The sequence below is a fragment of the Cricetulus griseus genome, chromosome 3 (genome assembly GCF_003668045.3).
Source record: "Cricetulus griseus strain 17A/GY chromosome 3, alternate assembly CriGri-PICRH-1.0, whole genome shotgun sequence".
Lineage (NCBI taxonomy): Eukaryota > Metazoa > Chordata > Mammalia > Rodentia > Cricetidae > Cricetulus > Cricetulus griseus.
This window is the reverse complement of record NC_048596.1, coordinates 23,601,014-23,623,599: the sequence shown is the minus strand read 5'-3', so window position 1 is coordinate 23,623,599 and position 22,586 is coordinate 23,601,014. Positions and strand designations below refer to the sequence as shown.

The 22,586-nt window shown below is 43.6% G+C and overlaps 1 protein-coding gene across 2 annotated transcripts in view; it reads left to right on the top strand.

Moving 5' to 3' along the window:
• Pde6c (phosphodiesterase 6C) overlaps positions 1-22,060 on the top strand; it is a 47,826-nt gene extending 25,766 nt beyond the window's left edge. Inside the window, exons 14-22 of one of the 2 annotated variants that reach the window (XM_027407437.2) lie at positions 229-338; positions 7,148-7,235; positions 11,549-11,649; positions 14,396-14,503; positions 14,591-14,654; positions 18,067-18,141; positions 18,233-18,316; positions 18,835-18,991; positions 21,999-22,060. In XM_027407437.2, coding sequence (XP_027263238.1) covers positions 229-338; positions 7,148-7,235; positions 11,549-11,649; positions 14,396-14,503; positions 14,591-14,654; positions 18,067-18,141; positions 18,233-18,316; positions 18,835-18,991; positions 21,999-22,060 — 849 coding nt within the window. The remainder of the gene's footprint in view (positions 1-228; positions 339-7,147; positions 7,236-11,548; positions 11,650-14,395; positions 14,504-14,590; positions 14,655-18,066; positions 18,142-18,232; positions 18,317-18,834; positions 18,992-21,998) is intronic. The other variant, XM_027407439.2, reaches the window with a different exon arrangement.
• Positions 22,061-22,586: the final 526 nt, after the last annotated feature.

Here is a 22,586-nt window from a genome sequence, read left to right as displayed (position 1 = left end):
TAGATTATCAACCAGAAATGCATGTGCTTGCCATTTTCAAGGAAAATCCAGATACGTCCTAGGTTTTGAAACTGCCTGGGATGACGCAAGACTCACTAAATACAAAACTAGTCTTTGGTGGTGGCAACATGGTGACACCCCAGCCCCGCCTCCCTTGCAGTCAGACTGGGCTGTGCTGGGTGTGAGATGTGCTGACCTCTATCAATATGTACTCATACATCTTTCTAGACTGGGGGACTAAAGAAGTACTATACAGACCTTGAAGCGTTTGCCATGCTCGCTGCTGCCTTCTGCCATGATATCGACCACAGAGGCACCAATAATTTGTACCAAATGAAGTAAGTGAGTGCATGCACTGTGCTGACACGTGCTGAGGGGTGACAGAGAGGCCTGGGGAGAGAAGAAAGACCTCCCCTGTCGTCCACGAGCCACAGCCCAGTCACGCCCTCTGCCTCTTCATGGTTTCAGGACTATTCTGTCCCTCTCGAGCTATATAACCTCATGACAGCATCTGCTGTTCTCCCATAGTGCTTTAGGCCTCATCCTTTCTGCTGCCACCTCTGAGGTTCCCTCAGCTTTGTTCGAGTAACTTTAGTCAGAGTATTGGATTCAGATATCCGAGTGTATTAATCTTAGGCTTACACTAGTATATACCCAGGGGTCAAGCTCCTGCTCAGGCTAACACATGTGTCTTTGGGGGGCTTGCGATTCTTCACTCCCTGGTCCTTTGGTTCCACCACGCCCCTCTCGGCCGCTCTTCTAGCATAACTTCATGCCATCTCCCTCTGTTGGCTGGAGAAAGGAAGTAATGATGCAGGTGCAGGCGTGCCAGACAGATTTAGATTTGTAAGTCCTTCACTTCCTAAGCCTCGATCTCTTCATCTGGACTATAGGAATTATAATAATGATGCACAGCTGCAAAGATTAGATGGAATTATGCATATAAAATCCTCAGCCACACATCTAACTCGTGACCAAGCATCCTCCCGAGGTCCTGAAGTGTTCCACGGATGATAGACTTTGGTGTGTGGGCTTGTGGGCTCCAACTACTTCCTGGTGGATAAAACCTTAGGCAACTCACTTATTCTGAGACTCGGTTTCTTAACTGGAAAATGGGTATGACATTGACCTGTCAAAGGCTGCTGTGGGAGGCAAGTGAGATTACTGCTATGAAACCTGTGTGTGTGCGTGGCGGGGGGCGAGGGGGCGGACTTCAGATAAAGGCACTTGTGAGTGAAAAGCGCATGCCGAGCAGTCTCTTCACACTCTGAACAACTGTGCTATCAGCCTCTATCTTGAGAGGAGCATCTCCACTGAAGCTCATTCCCAGGACATCACCACGCCTGAGGGTCCAGCCCAGGCTGCCCATTGCGTCCTCACTAAGGCAAGGGTCCTGGGGCGGGGGGAAGGGGGAGTTGAGTCCTCTCATTCTACTCCAAAGAAACTAAGACTTATTGGGCATCTCTTTTCACTTAATTTTCTTTCTTTAGTTCTTCATTTCTTTCTTTTCTAAGGTAGTGTAGCTATATAAGGCTAACCTTAACCTTACCATCTTCCCACCTCACTTGGGATTGCAGCTGTGTGCCGCCATGCCCGGTGTGTTAAACATCTCCTGTGTGCTGGAGGCTGATCTGAGCACACAGTAGGCCTTGCCTTGTTTCATCTCCCACTGCCTCACATTTCCCCCTCTCTCCTGGATGAGTAAACAGACTCAGAAGGATGAAGCCAGACTTGTCTTAGGTTTCAGTAAGCAGCAGAGCTAGATAAGGCACCTTCTTGCCTGTGGGTTTTCAGGATGGATAGAGCCACAGGCTGGGCCTCACCACGGCCTGGTTTCCTTTTTCTGTTGGTGTTTTCCAGTGATTTCTCTTCTGCAAACTGGGCAGGAGGAATGTGTGCTGACAAAAGAGTTTCTTGCCATCAGACTGGGGTCAAACCCATCTTCATCCTCAGCATGGGTTAAGCCCTCTGGCAGCTCTACTAAGTTCCTGGAATCAAATGGTGCCAAACTTCCCCCCCCCCAAAAAAAAAGAAAAGAAAAAAAGAGTCCACAGTGAGCCCCTTCATGACTCCTACTGCACTGTGCATTGGAAGAATTGCTCAGGATTCCTCAGAGATACTGCTCCATTGGCAAATGCAGTCACTGGAAAGGTTGACTAAGACAGAATCATTCTTTGCACTCTTGATTGTAGCAGGAAGACCACCTGCCGAGTGACCAGAAGCTGTCAGGACACAGGGGACTCCTGGCTTGACCCTGCACCTTTGGTCTGGTCACCTGCCTCCAGGATGTCTAATCCCTTATCTCTCAGACTCAGACTATGCCCTCTGACAACACCTGAAAGCTCCGGTTTCCCCATTTTGACTATTCCGAGTTCCTGTGTACTCTTTGCCCGCTTTGTTTTCCCAGCCACTCAGTTGTTTCATCCTGTGTATGTCTGCAGATTTCTTTCCCCTCTCATCCCCTTTGCTCTCTTACCTTTAGTTCTCTGATATTTCTGTCTTCTTGCACAAATGTAGCAGCTAGCAGAAAAACATTAAGAATTATAGACTTCCCTTCAATTTCCCCTATGCATCTTCTTGTATTTTGTAGTCTGCCCTTGATTATTTTCCATACGGAGGACCCATCTGCTCACAGGGCAGAGACTCCCTCCATTCTGGTATGATCCTAACAATGGTCTGCTCGCTTTGATATTGAACCGAAATTGGTCTCTCTATATAATTTGTATTTCTCCTAGTTTGGGCTTCTGGATCTGCAGGAATAAGCATGGTTTCTCACCCATTGTCCCTCCTTCATGTATTAAAAAGAATTATAACATCTTTCTTACCAAAATATTTCCTTTCCAGGCTGAACACACTAAGGTTTTGAAAACTTTGAGGCATTTGCCTTGGAGGAACAGGATCTCGCTACACAGTGTAAGCTGACTCAAACTCATGACCCTCCTGCCTCAGCTTCCTGCATGCTGGGATTGTAGGCATGTACCACCCTGCCCAGCTTAAACTACTCTTTAAACAGTAGTTCCCACCACATAGTTTATCGTGAGCCTCTGCACTCACTCCAGTATTTCTGTTATTTCAAAAGTGTGGATTCCCAAATTTGACATGGTAATCCAGACAGGCCTTGAAGTACTCTATATTCAATCCTACGGAAATTTCATCTCCCTAAAAAATGTTAAAATTACATTTATTGATTTGTGTGTGTGTGTGTGTGTGTGTGTGTGTGTGTGTGTGTGTGTCTGTGTGTGTGTCTGTGTGTGCTTGAGTACCACCACATACATTTGGAGATCAGAAGGAGCCAGTTCTCTCTGTGTGTCCTGTGGATCCTTTGGGTATCAAACTCAGGCTTATTGGCAAGTACCTTTAACCACTGAACCATCTTACCAGCCCTTAATTCCTTAACCTGCTCTTAATTGTAGTTTGGTGTTCTCGTGGGACTCCCAACAATGGAAGCGCTTGCGTGTGTGTGTGTGTGTGTGTGTGTGTGTGTGTGTGTGTGTGTGTGTGTGTGTGAGAGAGAGAGAGAGAGAGGGGGGGGGTTATCTCTGACTCTCTTGCTGCACTTGGGACCCCTTTGATCCTACTGGGTTGCTGTATCCAGCTGTGATGAGGGTCTGTGCCCAGTCTTACTATACCTTGTTGGACCATGCAGGTAGATATCCCTGGGAGGCCTGCTCTTTTTTGGTGTGAGAAACAGAGGAGGAATTGATCAGGGGAGGAGGGAAGGTGGGGGAGGGAAACGGGAGGGGTGGAGGGAGGGGAAGTAGAGACCAGGATGTAATGTATGAGAGAAGAATAAAGGAAATAAATAAATAAATAAATAAATAAATAAATAAATAAATATCCATTTAAGTCACACTTTGTCAGACCATGGTTTAAGCTTTTTTTCTCCCAGGTTTTTGTCATATGGAAATCAGGTAGTCATGTTTCCACTGATGTTCATTTGAGTGTCAGTAACACGCTTCAGAACAGAGCCAAGGGCAGGGCTCCAGGCACGTGACTGGAAAGAAGCTTCAGGAAATCCATTGTGAGACAGTCAATGAAGCCACACTCCTGGGTACTCCTCCAGCTATATTCGTGAAAGCTGGGTGAACACAATCCATATCCCAGCATCCATGGAAGATTCTATGAGGGAGGTGCTGTCCCAAGTGACTGGCTGAAATCACCTCCTCTCTGTCACTGGGTTTCCACAGAAGGGCGTCTCACACTGCCTTGGCATCGTTTTCTCATCCCAAATCTCTGATGCTCTCAGTGATTATTTATAGACCATCTGTTTGAGCAATTACAGAACCAATCTCCCCATTCCCTCATGCACAAATCACACCATTTTCTACTTCTTTTTTGTTACCGAAGTATTTGTGAGTCATTTGTAATCACGCAGGCATTTTGTTCCTAAGTATTTCAGCATGTGCTCCCCAGGCATAAGAGGAAATGTATGCAGAGAGAAACGGCACAGGCCCCACTCCCACCCCAAGGGAATTTTACAGCTGTGCAATTATTCAGTGCAAACTAATTATTAGTTAATTAAATTAAAAGTAATAACTTTTCTAGTTATCTCAATACTGTCCTTCACAGCACCCCAAACTGATTCGAGATATGATCAAAGATTATTTGTTGCTTATCATTGTTGATTATCTTTATCCTCCTTTAATTTAAGGTAGTTTCTTCATCTCGTTGTGTCTCAGGATACTGTTTTTGAAGAGTCTAGGCAAGTTATTCTCTAGCATCCCTTTCCATCTGGATATATTCAATGCTTCCTTATCATTAAATACATCATAAGTATTTTTGGCAGTTCTTTCTAGGTGCCCTGTGTCCTAGGGATATTGGTGTAAGGAGGCTCATGGTATGAATGTGTCCCATTATCTGAAATCTTAAACTCCTTTGGTGTAGAAGGGCATGCTGCTGTCTCTTGTTCGCTAATTTCTCTGTGTAGTGGAGCATTCACCAACTCAGTAACAGTCATGTGTCACGTGTTACTTCAAGAATGAGTAGATATTTAGCTTCCCAATAACAAATTTGACCAATTTAAATTTTTAATAATTTTCGTTAATTCTCTGAGTTTTTGTACAAGTGTTAATCGTATTTACTCCGCTTGTTCTGACTCTTCCCAGACCCACCCTTTTCTTCTCCCCGTCCACCCAACTTTGTGTCTTATTATCACCAAAACCAGCTTGTGCCATCCAAATATTCTTCAATGTGTGGTCTTCTACTAGAGCCAGATCTATGTTGCAGGGGCTTCACACTTAGAGAAAACTGGCCCTTCCTTTCCCCCAGCCGCTAATAACTGCCAATAGCTCTATGGCCAGGAGTGGGGATTTGTGTTCAGCTCCTACTCTATGCTGGGATTTGGTCTGGCTTGGGCTTGTACAGGTTTTGTGTATGATGTCACCACCACTGTGCGAGTTCATCGGAGCTGCTGCCCTGCTGTGTCTAGAAGACATTATTTCCTTGGGGTCATCCAGTACCTCTGGTTCTCAGACTCTTTCTGTCCCCTTTTAGACATTTGTTCCCTTTTGTGTAGTGATTCCTGGAGCCCTGGGAGGAGGTCATATGGAATATGGATCCCATTTAGTGCTGAGTTTTCTGCAATGTCCTAAAAGAATTAAACATTTCACTCTCTTCTAATTGAAACTGAACTTAAAAAAAAAAAAACAAAAAACAAAACTCCAGTGCTGACATTGTATAGATGCTGAAGTATTTGTTTTAAATGATCAATTATCATATGGGTTACTGGCCCTGCTGGTGACTTGGCAATGCCTCTCTCCCCACAAAGTTCTGTTCTCTGTTTGCGAAATGAAAATTCTCTAGAGCTGCCATATCATCCTTTAAAAGATTTATTACTATTTCCATGGAATAGTAATAGCAGAATTTTAGTTTCAATCTCTTGTCACGTTTTCTTTCTTTTGCTTTTGTTTGTTTGTTTGTTTGTTTGTTTGCTTGTTTGTTTGTTTGAAACAAGGTTTCTCTGTGTAACAACCTTGGCTGTTGTAGATCAGGCTAGTTTTGAACTCACAGAGATTCACCTACTTCTGCCTCCAGGGCGTTGGGGTTAAAGGCATGCACCACCCTGGTTCGGCTTCTTTTTACCTTTTTATGTTCACTGTGTCGTCCCCTCCTGGCACAGAAGGCATTGAAGAAAAATAGTATCAAGAAGTAGAGTACTGGGGCTGGAGAGATGGCTCAGAGGTTAAGAGCACTGACTGCTCTTCCAGAGGTCCTGAGTTCAATTCCCAGCAACCACATGGTGGCTCACAACCATCTGTTATGAGATCTGGTGCCCTCTTCTGGTGTGTAGATATACATGGAAGCAAAATTTTGTATACATAATAAATAAATAACTTCTTAAAAAAAAAAAGAAGTAGAGTACTCACTTGAAGAGAGCTGTCCTTTAGTTCTTAACAAATGGGGAATCTTACTTTTGAACTTATGGCATTGTCATGGGGAGGAAAAAAATGTCACTTTATGCTAACTTGTATTTGTTTCCTAGAATTATTAATTAACTAATTAATTAAGTTCATGGTTTTTGAGACAGGGTCTTGCTATGTAGCCCAGGCTGGTCTCAATCTTGTAATCCTCCTACCTCAATAGGTTTGTGACCCCCAGGCCCAGCTTGGAAACTATTAATGGAAGTCTATGCAGACAGTTCATGAACTTCCACAGTTGCTGGATGTTACATAAGTCATAGGAGTATCACAGTCCAGGGACCCTAAGATTTTATATTTAGAGATAAGACTTAATAGTTTAAATAATTCAAATAATTCAACCACTTAGATATTGGAGGCCCTGCCCCCTCTCCCCCCGCTTATTTTTTACTTTTTGGAGACAGTGTCTCACTATGTAGCTCTGACTGTCTTGAAATTCCTTATGTAGAGTAGACCAAGTTGTCCTTGAACTCACAGAGAGCCATCTGCCTGCTTCCCAAGTGCTAGGATTAAAGATATGCATCACCATGCCTCACAGGTAACACTTTCTTACCTTCTAAATTAAAAATAATCTTTCCCAACATTTTGTATTTGACCATTTCATAGACATTGAGTAGGGAAGGAGACAAGACATGAACTTCACTTTAGAAGAGTGAAGATGCTGTATTGGATGGATTTCTTCTGTGTAATCTCTAAGCTGATAAAGCTATGCTGTATCCTTTTCTTCCTAGGTCAGCATCTCCACTTGCAAAGCTTCATGGGACTTCCATTTTAGAGCGACATCACCTGGAATATAGCAAGACTCTCTTGCAGGATGAGGTATGAGAGTTTGTCTCTAGAGAAGCTTACAGGTTCTGGAACTAAGACTACCCCAAGTGCTGGGGGAGGGGGGGTCTTCAGTACACTGGCGATGTGTCCCCTTATCCAAGTATGGTTTACATGTCCCTGCCTCAGTGCAGAGACAGAAGTTGCTACACTGCATCTAGGTTTTGAAATACCAAGCTTTAAGTAGTTAAGATCAAGAAGAAAAGAGGGACAAAAGTCACAGAAACTCTGGGCCCATTGGTGAAGAATGCAAAAGGGCTCTGTGCACATTGAAGCATCTATATAAATGACAAGGGGGAGTAACAGCTAGGCAGCCACTGCTCTTCCTGGTCATGCTATATAAATGACAAGGGGGAGTTACAGCTAGGCAGCCACTGCTCTTCCTGCTCATGGGCACACCCTGCAGAGTGTGGTGTGGACTTTGGAGAAAGTCAAGTTTTGGTAATGTAGGTTCGATCAAGATATGAGATAAAATAAAACAGCTTCCTCAAGAGAGGCCCCGTGTCAAGCTCCATTCGTGGGAGAAAAAGAAGGGTCATGATGGCTTAGGCAGGAAGTGGCATCCAGCCCCCCGAACCCACACGATTGGCTGTAGCACTCCCCTTCCACGGGGAGAAGTGATGCTGCTTCTCTCTATTAACTTTATTCCAGGGGTTTCTGGGCGCGTGGAAGAACTCAAAGGACTTGTTTTTAGCATGAAGGAAGTGGTGTTTTACACAGAGAGACTACTTAGCATCGCATGAGGATTAAAGGCTGAGGAAGGGAATAGACACACCGCTTCCAGTTGGAGACGGAACACAATTCAGGGCATGGGTGATTCCTGGTTTACAACAAGGAAAGGAAAGAGTGGGTAGATGGAAGGGCTTCAGGGAGATGGGAATCTCCTGTCAATGCCTAGCTTGTTGGGAGCCTTTGTTTTGCTGTGGGACGGTCTTTGCTGGGCAGTATTCCTGAAGTATTTTCTGGGCATCCCTCTTCACACCACAGTGAGGCGAAGTCAGCTCTGATCTGTCAGTTCCACTGTGCTTCACAGAACTTCAGCTGAGTTTGCCACCTCCTAATGTAGAAGGCACCTAGTAACTTACATGTTTCCCCTTCTGGGTTTTGACCGTTTATAATAGAGGTAAACTTTTCTGTGTTTTTTATGGTCTTTGTTTTGCAGTCTAACCTAGTGTGATGGCTATTCTTAATTGTCCACTGGGGAGAGCTGGGAAGAGCTGGGGAGAAAGAGGCTCAGCGGAGGAATCCCCTCCCTCAGTTTAGCCTGTGGGCCCATTTATCAAGCATTTTCCTAATTGTTAATTGATGTAGGAGAGTCCAGCCCACTGTGGGCAGTGCCAAGTGGTCCTGGGTTGTTCAAGACTTTTGCTGAGTGTGAACCTGTGGAACAAGCCGGTAAGGAGTGTTCCTCCGTTGGAGCCTTCCTCAGGCTCATGCCTCAGGTTCCTGCCGTGGCTTCCCCCAATGATGGGCTGTGTTCTGCAAGCTAAAACAAGCCACTTCCTCTTTTGACTAAGTTGTTTAACAGCATCAGAGACACAAAGTACAAAGCCTGGCTTTGATGGCAATGCAAACGATTATTCTTCTTTCTAAAAAGGAATATTGCCTCTCAGTATTGTATACTGTCTTTTCAAGGACCTGTCTACAATGCTATTCAATCTCTAATTGCAGATGTGTAAAGCTCTGTCAATATGGTTGCTAGACAACACAATCACACAGCGTATTTATGAGCAGTCAAATTGACCACAAAAAATTGACACTTTAGCTCACGATATATGCCTTTTATATTTTAGGAAAACAGTGTAGCCTTTTTATTATTATGTAAAGAAAATAAGTCCACTAAAAGTTTTCATACATTAACAGGAGAAATCCTTGGAATTTGTTCAGCAATCTTGGCTCTTGTGGGCATCACTCAGACATTTGTTTTTCATATTGTAATACATTGAACCGAAATGCACTTCTCTTACATGGAGTTTGATACATAGGACTGCCTGTATTCCAACCAGACAGAAATCAGCTTGTGACCTGAGTGAATAGCACACACAAACACACACCAGCACACAAACACACACCAGCTAAGCAATTAGGCACTGGTGTGCCTAAAACTGGGCTTCCTGGCTTGTTTTGGCATACCTTCCTTTCTATAATGTTTTCAGAATAATGTGCAGAGATAAGGAGATGAAATGCTACATGCTTGTATATTTTAAGAATTACTAGCTTAGTAATAAAAAACCCCACCTAGCTCCACTATAAAAATTCAAGTAATAGGTGAAATGTAGAGGAAGAATATAAATGGAAATGATGGCATTCAAATTCTACAACCCAGAAATGGGCATTCTATTAAGACTGGATGAACTTTGCTGATGTAGCCTGGTGGCAGTGGTGTGGTGGAATGCCTGTAACCCCAGCACTTAGAAGGGGAAGGCAGAAGGATAAGGAATCCAAGCTTATTCTTGGCTACATAGCCTGGGCTACATGAGATCACACAGAGGAAACCCACATTGGATCTGGACTGAGATGCCTAGTGGAGTCATTGTGAACAGTCCCAAATAGGAATATGATTTTAATCCAGACAGTTCTGTCCCTGTAATGCGGGAGTTTGCTGGCCATTGCTTGATTCTGCTCATCTAAAAATACTGACTATAGTTGTGACAATGAAATCAACATTTTAACAAAGCAAATGATAGATTCCTGTCTACTAGCTACGTATGCCTTGAGAAATGCCAGTTTTTGGTCCAGATGATGTAAAAAGATGGCCTCCGTGAAAACTTGTCATGTCTAGAACTTGAGTTCTTGGACAAAAACTCACAAGTCTTCTGGAATGACTGATAGCCAGATTTGGTTTGATGTTGAAGATTTTGTTTAATTTTATTTTAACCAGGAGCTGTTCTCAAAACTCTGCATAATACATAATCTTATCATAATAGAGATACCACAGTGAGTTAACTTGTAGCAGTTTTAATCTCTGACTGATTCCCCATGTTTTCTTCACTGGAGCTGACCTTGCATGGGTTTTTATTGAGCACAGACTATGTGTTAGGCAGTTGGAAGGACAAGTTTATCCCAGTTGAGAAAACAAAGGCAGATGTTAGGGCTGTGTCTAGCTTATGAAGCTATCATGTAAAGTTGAGACCTGGCCCCAGGCTTCTTGCTGAAAGGCAGCATGGGGCAAAAACTGAGAGCACCCACCGTGTGGACAGGCTACCCTGCCCTGCTCTAGGTGTGTAACCCAAAGCAAGTTACTTAACCTCTCTGCTTTATGGTTTGTCATAGAGGCATTCATGAAGCAGTTAGAAGCTGGTAAGGTATGAAATACTCAATATTTCTTTCTGCATTATATGTAGGTCTCCACACTGGCCTACAGATTATATTGCCTTTCTCTCCAGTGGAATTGTCCTATATATTGTCACTACCCCCTTCATTGGCAATACCATTGTACATCTGTCCTCTGTCCTGCATGACTAAAGTGGTCCACCCAGAATACCACCACTTTTAATAACCACTCCAAGTTTTATAGTCTGGTAATCTAGAAAATGAAGAAATGAAAATGATTCATATATGAAGAGATTATTAATGAGAAACTCTGAAAAAGAGCTCTACTAATTCTTTGTGAAATATTGCAAGAAAGTATTTTAAGGATAACTCAGAGAGGGTCATTGTTTGTTTTTTTCCTATATATGCGAATATCAGTGTAGACGGAAGTTTCTGAAACACAGTGGTTTTGTTGTTACTCTAGAATTAGCTGGCCAACAGTGACACATGGCTAACCATTGTACATCCCAGAAATCCTTTTTTTTTTTTTACAGTGCCTCAACTAATACAAGTTTTTATTCTATTGTTATATTTTCACATGGTACTGAAAGAGAACAAATTATTTATTCTAAAATGTAGACATAGAGTAGCTGAGCCTATTTTTAGAGTTTAAATGACCTACTCAAAGTAGAGTAGAGATATGTACTTAAACCCTGAGATTAAAAAATAGACATCAGAATCTAGGGAGATAGCTCAGTGGTTATGAGCACTGGCTTCTCTTCCAGAGGACCTGGGTTCAATTCCCAGCACCCACATGGCAGCTCACAACTGTCTGTAACTCCAGGATCAGGACATCTGACACCCTCACACAGACATCCACACAGGCAAAACACCAATGCAATTAAATAAAAATAAATAATTTAAAAAAGACATCACAGATTTTTGAAAGACAGGCTATATCAAGTCACTAAGTGTCGTTTGTTTTGTTTTGTTTTGTTTGTTGAACCAAAGGTCAATTTCTGATTGTATTTTATTGTGAATTGTTCATCTTACAGAGTTTAAACATCTTCCAGAATTTAAGCAAGCGGCAGTTTGAAACAGTGATCCATTTGTTTGAAGTTGCAATAATAGCCACTGACCTGGCTTTGTATTTCAAGTAAGTATCAGGATGCTCCTGGGTCCAGCATGGTTCTGCCTTCCATGAACTGCACTGAAGTTAAAGGCTTGTTCATGTGGCTGGAGAGATGACCTGTGAGCATTTGATATTCTTGCAGAGGACTGGAGTTGGATTCTTAGGACCCACACTGGGTGTCTCACAATGGGCTCTAACTCTGGTTTCAGGGACGTGATGTTCCATCTGGCCTCTGTAGGCATCCACACATATGCATACATTTTTAAAATCAGGCTCACAAATCTGTTTTCTTTTTGGAATGGCAGTTATCCTCAGAACAGTTGTCTGACAGTGAACTTACTCTGTTTTGGAGATTTACTTTGAAAGCACAAGCCTGCCCTGTGATCTGCAGCTCAAACGGAAGGATACAGAATAATGTCACAAAACTGCACACCATGGCTGTTAGTCCCAGTAATTCACCATGGTCCAGAATCTAGTATTTAACTGGATTTGTTCAATGCTAGAATGCTTGCCCAGAATCTGGTATGTGTTAATTTCAGGCTCAGAAATTTGATCCTGTGAGAGTTTTGGATTGAACAATCTTGATGATTCTAACACACAAACTAAACTCACAAAACTTGAGTTTTTACACAGCAGAGGGACAAGGAGACCAGATATGCCAAACATCTGCACATTCTAAGTGAAATATAAGTTTCATGGTGAACACTGACTAGAAAGAATTAGGCTATTTATAGTATCCAAGTATTTGGTGAATTTGGCACTGCCAAATTTTGCCTTGTTAATCTTCCTTAAAAATCTAACTATTAAACAGTTCAGCTATAACGACAAATGCTTAGGACAACGTAATGGTACCCAGACACCCAGGCCTCACAACCCACCAGTGGTGACCCATCATGTCATATATTTCAGAATCCAGGAGTCTTTGGTTTTCCTTGAGGCAAGGTTTCTCTGAGTAGCCCTGGATATCCTGGAACTCACCTGTAGACCAGGCTAGCCTCAAACTCAGAGATCCACCAGCCTCTGCCTCCCAAGTGCTGGGATTAAAGGTGTGTACCACCACCTGGCTCAGTTTTTAAGGACAGAAAGAAAAGCAGTGATATAGTTGGGGCTCTCCATCCCTATTTCATCCCAAAGTCCTCTTTGCCTTCCAAAGAAAGCCATCTGATACTGATATGCTCCATCCTTTACACTCATGTTACGATGTGGCACTGGTGAGTGTGTCTAGATTTTTTTTCCATATATAACACCATACTGTCTGCAAATATATTTCTGCAACTTGCTTTTCCCACACTGCCTTTGGTGACATGACACTTCTAGATTGATTAAAAATATTCATGTTGAAGCACTACAAGTGGATTATAAGGCATTCACTAGCATATCAGATTCAAGGCAAGACCCCAAGGAAACCAAACAATCATGCAATTAAAAAGGATTAAAGGGAAGGCCAGAGGGCTCAGTAGGTAAAGCAAATGCCATATAAGTATGAAGATCAGAGTTTGGATTCCTCAACACCTAGATAAAAAGCCAAGAGTGACAGGAAGCAATGGTATCCCCAGTATAAGGAGAGAATGTTAGTGAGGACAGCTGGAAAGGACCCATCAAGGAAAGACACCTGATGTCCAACTCTGGCTTTTACACATAGATGTGCACCTATCCCGTCTTCCCTACTCACCCCTCACACACAAACAAGCACACATACAGAAATAGATATATGATAGATATAGATAGATAGATAGATAGATAGATGTGATGGTTAGATAGATGGATAGGTAGGTAGGTAGAAAGAAAGAAAAAACGAAAGAAAGAAAGAAAGAAAGAAAGGAAAGACTTAACCTTGGTAATACACAGAAAGCCAATTCACTTGCTTCAATTACACGGTGTTTAACTGTTGGATAGACAGTATTTCCTCTACACTCCTCCATACAAATAAATTGATTGTCATCTCCATTATTGCCCAAAATGCTACATTGCAGATCGTTGTGCATCTAATCAAGTTTCTATATGTAGAGGTGGGAGTGTGGTGAGGTGCACTTGTGTTTTGTATTCACCACTTTGCAGCGTTGAGCTCCACTGTTGACATCCTACCAGCAGCATGCCGGGGGCCCTCTGATCCCATATCTGAAAGTACTCTTTTTTTTTTTTAAGATTTTATTTCTTTATTATGTATACAACATTCTGCTTCCATGTACATCTGCACACCAGAAGAGGGCACCAAATCTTATAATGGATGGTTGTGAGCCACCATGTGGTTGCTGGGAATTGAACTCAGGACCTCTGGAAGGGCAGTCGGTGCTCTTAACCACTGAGCCATCTCTCCAGCCCCTGAAAGTACTCTTGATCTGGACACATTGGATTTTAGTTTTCTAACCTATTGAGTATGAGAAGATGTCCACTGTTTAGGTCTGTGTTTCCCAGTTGCCAGTGAGATCAGTCATCCATGTATTTGGCTTCCTTCTGTGTTTTTGTTGGGAGTGTGTGTTAGGATGGTACAACTCCTGGCCTTTGTATCTCTGGTTTGCTTTTTTCTTATTTGAACTTTTGGTTTTACTGAATTCAGACTTTCATGGGTTCTCACCACTCTGTGGTTTGTATTTTTTCTGCCTCCGGACCTCTCTATGCCAGAGATAGTCAGAACTGCCTACTCTCAACCCTGGCTTTTGGCCCCTGCTAGGCAGACAGCCCAAGTCAGAGTGGGAACATAGAATCTGAAAAGCACGAACTTAGGATCATTTTCTGTGGAAAAATTGATGCACAGCTGTATCTTTTCCAGGAAGAGAACCATGTTTCAAAAGATCGTTGATGCCTGTGAACAAATGCAAAGTGAAGAAGAAGCCATCAAATATGTAACCACCGACCCAACCAAAAAGGAGGTCATTATGTGAGCAGTGAGAATATTAATTTCTTGTTAGCGAAACAGCAGGTTTTGTATTTGTTCTAGTTTAATAGTTTTTGTTCTCTTCACAAGGGCCATGATGATGACTGCCTGTGACCTGTCTGCTATCACTAAGCCCTGGGAGGTGCAGAGTCAGGCAAGTCCCACAGCATTTCCTATCCTGTCACACACCTGTGACTTGTAACATATCTGTGGCCCACCATCCCACACCTATGACCTGACACACACCTGTGATCTGCTCTGCTACCATTAAGCCTTGGGAGGTGCAGTCAAGCAAGTCCAGCAGCATTTCCTGTCCTGTCACACACCTGTGACCCATCACACATCTGTGACTTGTCACACACCTGTCTGCCATCATCAAGGCCTGGGAAGTGCAGAGTCAGGCAAGTCCTGAGGCATTTCTTTCCTTACCACACATATCAGGTCTTGCCTAAATCCCATGAAGGACCACAGAGTATTCTTTGGCAAACTCAGAGTCCTATTCTAGTCTTTACAAACAGCAGCAGGTCAGTGGGTCATTGGAATATGTCTCAGAACAAGGGAAACACAGAAGGCTTTGGAAAGAAAATGGAGGGGGGTGAAAGTGGGGGCCAGAATTCCTTATTATTGGACAAGCTATAAAATTTTTAGGTAGGAGGATACAGGGTTCAATGACAACCTGGGCTGCATAATAAGGCCTATCAAATGTGAGCTCTTCAGTAGGCAGGTAAGTCAGAACAGGCCCTGGTGGAAGGTATTGTTCACTCTACTTGGCTAGCATTGCTCCCTGGGCTCTTCTGGAAGGTTCTGACTGAGCATCCACAGTCAGGCCTGTTCTTTACCTACTTTGGGGTGAGGGCTTAGCTATTTATTTTCTCATTAATTAGTTGGAAGAAGCTGCCTTGTTTTTGTTTTTGTTTTTTTTCAATGACACCTAGGTGAAACCGTCAGCAGAAGAGCCAGAATTACTTTGGTTCAACAACCCATCCTGATTATTATATCTAGAAAGAAAAAGTCATTTGGAACCCATTGTGGGGGAGGGCAAATACGCTTTTTCCCAGCCATCCTTGGTTTGTGGCTGCAGTAAAAGTAAAAGTAGTTAGGTAAAAGATGGCCTGCAAAGAGAAACTAAGCTTTACATACATGACACAGGAGCCTTCATAAATAAAGGCCTCAAGAAAGTTATCTTCATATATTTTTGAATAACATTTAAATTGTGTGTGTGTGTGTGTGTGTGTGTGATGGAGGGAGAAGAGGGGAGGGAGGGGAGAGGGCAGGGAGGGAGAGGCAGAGAGTTTGTACATGTGGTGCTACAGGAGAAGACATCATAGGATCTTCTAGAGCTAGGGTTAGATGAAGTCCGGAGCTGATGTGGGTGATGGGAACAGATCTCGGCTCCTCTGGAAGAGCAGGAGTGGAAGCCAGAGGCCAAAGCTGGGATGTCTTTCTCAAATGCTCTCCACCTTACTTTTTGAGGTAAGGTCTCTTTACTGAACCTGGAACTTGCTGTGTGAGCTAAGCTCACTTATTTGTTTTTAAGAAGTACATTTTTTTTTTAAAAAACTGGGTGTGATGATGCACACCTGTAATGCCAGCACCTGAGACACTAAGACAGAATGACTGTCAGTTCAAGGCGACCCTGGATAGCATAACAAGACACTGTCCTAAAACGAAAAACAAAAAACAAGTCTACTTTCTTTTCAGAAAACTTGTACAGAAACAACCATGTGATACAGGGAGCTTTGGCCTGGAGACCTAAGTTCATCCTCCCCGACAGAGTGCACGTGCCTGTCATTGCCTGTCCCTCCCTCACCCTCCTGGGGCCATTACCCATCACCCCAAGCTGTCACCACACACTACAAGCTCTGGGATAAGATTCAGGCAGTCTCTTTTAATTTTTTTTATTAGTTCAAATTAGGAACAAGCTTGCTTCACATGTCAATCCCTTCTCCCTCCCCTCCCCAATCCCACCCCATCCCCCCTCTGCTCCCCAGGCAGGGTAGGGACCTCGACGGGGCTCCCCAAAGTCCACCACATCATCCTGGGCTGGGCCTAGGCCCTCCCCCATGTGTCCAGGCTGAGAGTGCATCCCTTCACGTGGGATGGGCTCTCAAAGTCCCTTCTTACACCAGGGAAAAATACTGATCCACTACCAGGGGCCCCATAGAATGCCGAGGCCTCCTCATTGACATCCGTGTTCTGGGGTCTGATTCCGTCCTGTGCTGGCCTCCCAGGCAGCAGTCTGGGGTCCATGTGCTCCCCCCCCTTGTTCAGGCCAGCTGATTCTGTGGGTTTCACCAGCCTAGTCCCGACCCCTTTGATCTTCATTCCTCCCTCTCTGCAACTAGGTTCCAGAGTTCAGTTCAGTGTTTATCTGTGGGTGTTTGCCTCTGCTTCCATCAGCCACTGGATGAGGGCTCTAGGATGGCATAAAAAGTAGTCATCAGTCTCATTATAGGGGAAGGGCATTTAGGTTATCCTCTCCATCATTGCCTAGATTGCCAGTTTGTGTCATCCTTGTAGGTCTCTGGAAATCTCCCTAGTGCCAGATCTCTCCTCGGACCTATAATGGCTCCCTCTGATATGGTATCTCTCATTCTTCTCTCCTCTATTCTTCCCCCAACTCAACATTTCTGGTCCTCCATTTCCTCCTCTCCCCTCATCTTCTCCTCCTCTCATTCTGGTAGCTCCCTGTCCCCTACCATCATGCTCCCAATTAGCTCAGGAGATCGTGTCCCTTCCCATTCGCTGGGGTCCATGCATTTTTCTCTTAGAGTCTCTCCCTCCTTTTTATCTAAATATCTACTGCTCACTCTCAGTGGTACAACAGAAATGCCGCCTCCCTCTGGCCTCATGTGCCTCTTTTCCTTCTCCCTCCTTCATGCATAGCAGTAAGCCTATTAGTGTTGTAGAAGGTACCACACCGAGGGCAAACTGTTCTTACTATACTCTGAGCATCTGAAAGACGAGGTCCCATCACTTTCTTCATGGCAATTCTGGCTTCCACCAATGTCAGGTGGAAGTTAATTTCAGTTAACAAATGTCTGTCCATCAAGGTGTATTCATTTTTATTACATGAATTAACACTTGATTATCCTCACATGCTGTCAGGATACATGTGTATCTCTCTCTCTCTCTCTCTCTCTCTCTCTCTCTCTCTCTCTCTCTCTCTCTCTCTCTCTCTCTTTGGTGTGTGTGTGTGTGTGTGTATCCTATGCAACCCTATGCTAGAAGACCACAGCTAATAAGAGGACTGGAAAAAGTGAGGGCTCCAGGCATCTTGGTTTGAGAAATTCAACATCCTCCCATCACCCCTTAACTGACAAGTGATAGCAATACAAATAGAAGACATACTCAGAGTTAGTCCAGAACCCTCAAACAGGAAGAAAACCCTTCCCCATTTCAGTATAACCTGTAAGTGGCATCTTTTTTACAGCTTCAGAGCTGCCGACTTGATGACACCTCAAGCATTGACTGGAAAATCCCGCCCTTAGATGTCACTCATGCTGACATGACAGAAGCTCTCTGCTGACAGTGGGTATTACAAACCATGCCTCTGTCTTTTGCAGGTGGCACTTCTCGTTGCAAATGAATTTTGGGAACAAGGTGATTTGGAAAGAACAGTGCTGCAGCAGCAACCAATTGTAAAGACCCTGTAAAAATCCGAGTCACTTATTTCAAAAACAACCCTGAATCTCAGGAAAACATCTTATAAGGATTTACTTCTCTTTCTAGCCTATGATGGACAGAAACAAAAAAGACGAGCTCCCCAAACTTCAAGTGGGATTTATTGATTTTGTTTGTACTTTTGTATATAAGGTATGTAAACAAATTATTTGAGTGAACAGTATAATCATTTAAATGAGAATTTTTCTTTCAAAGCATGAGCCAAGTGTGGTGGTGCACACCTGTAATCTCAGCAGTCAGGAGGCAGGGGGATCAAGAGTTCAAAGTCACCTTGGACTACTTGGTTAAGTTTTAGGCCAGCCTGGGCTATACAGCAAAACCTTGCCTAAAAAACAAAAAAGCTAACTAAAGTAAAAAAAAAAAAAGTTACCAACAAAGAAAACCACTAGGTCATTTCCTCCATAGTATTTTGAGCATTGACTTTGATTCATTCAGAGCGGAATAAAATGTGCAAGAACTCAAATCTGAACCACGCACACACCTACTTGACAGGCAGCAAAGAGCACCTGCCTTTCCCAAGCTAGGGAAGCACCTAGGCTCATCCCCGCAGCTCCAAACCCCAGCCACCTCACAGCTTCTCTTCTACAGATGAACTCTATTGAAAATCAACTGTCTGCTTAACTAGTTTCCCCACCTCGAATCCTCTGCAGGAGTTCTCACGGTTTCACAGAGAAATCACCCCCATGCTGAACGGCCTTCAGAATAACAGAGTGCAATGGAAATCACTAGCTGATGAGTATGAGGCGAAGGTGAGGGTGACCCAAGAGGAGGGGAGAAAGCAGGAAGAAGGAGCTGTGGATGGAAAAGGTTAGTTGGAATCCAAGTTCGTGTGTGTGTGTGTGTGTGTGTGTGTGTGTGTGTGTGTGTGTGTGTGTGTGTGTGTGTGTGTGTGTGCAGTAGCCAGAAGTGGGGGTACAGAATGGAAGTGCTAACAGGAAAAGTGCTCTGCTGATGCAGGCAGGCAAGTGTAAGATGTTTGTAGTTTTCAGGGTTGTTCTGCCCCCAGACAAGATCTTATGCACAATTCCAGGAGGAGTTGACAGGCCCAGGCTGGTCCAGGTACTTCAGAAGCTACAGTTGGGCATTAGCACCCTCTAGAAGGTAGCTCTAGGGCATCTCTATAAAATATGGGTCAGGGGTCAGGAATAGATGAGAACACAGTGAAAATGACACCCTGCATTAGCTGTGAAACTCTGGGCAACTTGCTCAAACTCTCTATATTATATAAGAGGTTTTACAGATTTATCTCCACTTTAAGCAAGTCCTACAGGTACAGTTAAAGTTGGCCAACCACAGGAGGTGGCTTGAAGGAGACTTCAAATCTTTGCTTGCCCTCCAGATATCTTCACATGGTGCTATTCTCTCTCGCTCAAAATTCCTACTGCCACAGTCACTTGCCGGGTTCATCATTGCTTTCAGAAATCGTGTTAAAGGGTTACAATGAATTATTAGTTCTTCAATTGAATGTCCATATTGATAGCGGAAAGCTGGGCTGGGCTGGAGCTCAATGGTAGAGCATTTCCCACCATTGCAGAAAGCAGAATGTTGAGTTGGTGGTGGTGGGATGTCCATGCATGTTCATGAGTGAGTGTCTGTGTGAGTGTGAGTGTGAGTGTGTGTGTGTGTGAGTGTGTGTGTGTGTGTGTGTGTGTGTGTGTGTGTGTGTGTTGGTGTGGGGGCCTGAGGGGCTGTGCACCTTGTTGTGTCACAGTGGCAGGTTTTGTCACTGGCCTGGGGCTCACCTATTTAGCCAAGCTGGCTGGCTGGACAAGACCTGTGTATCCATCTGTTTCTACCTCCCCAGTACTGGGATGACAAATGTGTACCACCACGACCAGCTTCTTCACATGGTTACTAGGAATCAAATCCGGGTCCTTGTGCCTGAGCTGGCAAACCCTTTTCCTACTGAGATAGTTCCTCAGGCTGATATGTTAATGTCCATCTCCAAAGGTTAGCACTCTAACAGTTTTGTAAGCCGTTCCTATTGGCAGAGAAGCCATCTCTGGGTGGACGGCCCTGTGAGAAGATGCTTTGACACAGCTGCACCATTTGGTCAGATTTTAATCAGCTCATTGAGAGTGGGAATATTTGCCTTACCAAAGTTATAGATGTCCCTCAACAGCGGGAGTTTCTGATGCCTTCATACCCACTATTAAAATATTTAAGGGGTGTGTGTTCTCACAAAGCTGTCTTAGATAGGTCTTGGGTAAAGACAGGGACCTTATCTCCAAGCTCTTGCCTCTAAAGGGAGAACTGGGCATTAGCAACCAATGCATAATGTGACAGTGAGCCTTGGAGAAAGCCTGGGGTGTATTCCGAGAGCACAGGAAGGCTTCCCTGTGCTGAGGTCCCCAAGACAATGAGCGCCCACTCAAACAAAGGAGGTGAGTAGAGAAGAAAAAATAGTATATATAAAATGACTGCTGAAGTGGGAATAAGCTTGGGGTAGCAGAATCATTCAAAAACACATCCATGTGTAGTAGAGGGGATTGAAAGCCACTTACCAGGTACCAGATGGAGCTGGCAGTGTAGACGGCTGACCAACAGTGTACAGCCTGCAGCTAGCTACATTACACAGGTACCAGATGGAGCTGGTAGCCCAACAGTGTACAGCCTGCAGCGGGCTGCATTACACAGTCAGCAGGGGTTAGTACAGGGAAGTCTGCCCTGCTCTTTAGGAAGACAGGAGATTTTGACTAATTTGTTAAACTTCTAAAGTTACTTTGTCTCTTCTGTTAGAATGTGAGTCCATGAGGAGAAATTCCTTAGGACTAAGAAACTTGAAGATAAAGATACTGCCACCTTTTCCAAGTGGCTCCTGTATTTATTTAGCCTTCATTCTTTAATACAACATTTTTAAATCAATTCTTTGATAATTTCACATATGTGCACAATGTATTTGGATTGTTTTGACACCAACTCCCTCCCCTAATTCCTCCCAGAGTAGACACAGATTTTCTATACATTATTTCCATACATTTATTTTTAATTTCTGTCTATTACTTGAGAGTTCTTTGAAAATTAAGGCCATTGTGCTTCTGGGCTTCAGGTTTTGTGCCTCTGGCTCAGATTCTAGCTTGTTTAATTTCACTGAAACACTGACATGGTAACTGGGTGTCTGCTTATCAAGTTTCATTTAATTTTGCTTTTTGAGAGTCTCACTATGTAGTCTAGGCTGTCTGAAACTCACAAAGACCTGTCTCTGCCTTCCCAGTGCTGGGATTACAGGTGTGTACCACCACACCTGGCTGTCTCTATACTTTTTGATTTTTTGTTTTTGGTTTTGAGACAAAGTCTTACCATGTAACCTTAACTGTCCTAGAATTCACAATGGCCTCAAACTCACTGAGATCCACCTGCCTCTGCCTCCTAAGTGCTGGGATTAAAAAGGCATGTGTCACCACACCTGGTTCTTGAATTTTATTTCTCAATCTTGCCCAATCTTGCCCAATTTATGTATATGAGTATTTTGCCTGCATGTATGTGTGCACCATGTGTATGCCCGATGAATACAGAGATCAGAAGAGGGTTCAGATCCCTTGGAATGGGAATTACAAGTGGTTGTGAGCTATGATGTGGGTGCTAAGAATCAAATCTGGGTCCTTTGTAGTAGCAACAAGTGCTCTGAACTGCTGAGCCTTCTCTCTAGCTCCTTGAATTGTGACTAAAAAGTGGTTTTAAACAGTTACACCCTTGGAGTTGTTATAAGCTAATATTATTAAATATAGATCTGGCACAGATACCATGAGACTGTTAGAATGAAAGCATCATATCACATTGACTCCTAATAATGTTTTTTCTGGTCTTTCACTAGCTGCCACAGATTTAGGAGGTGGCACCGATTACAAAAAGTCTAAAACGTGCTTAATGTTGTAATACAATCCAACTGGTCTATATTTCAAGCGTCATGTTAGTTTCCAAGAAAAAAACATTCAAAAGAACCTTACTGAATTCTGTTCAGTAGCCCTGGAGTAACAGAACAGAAAGATCTCCAGAGACACTGCCATGTGACTATCCACAGAATATCTACTGATGACCTAGAAACCCCGTGAGCTAAATAAAGTTCAAAGAACAAAATAGGATGAAAACCAATGAATTTTCTGCCAGTTTGTTTTAAATTAAAAATTGCTATCTTGAAATGAGTCACAAGCTATGTTAAGATTCATTTATTTGTATGTGTCTGTGTGAGTCTATGTGACGTGTGTGCCTCTGCTGGTGAAGGCCAGAAGAGCGCTGCATGTGCCCACAAACTTGAGTTATAGACATTTGGGAGTCACCTGACATGGGGGTTCTGGGCTCCCAAGAGGGGTCCTCTGGGAGAACAGCAAGTGGTAGGAACTCCTGCGCCATCTTCAGCCTGAGCTCAAGTATGAAATAGCTTGCTTACTATGCAATGAGCCAA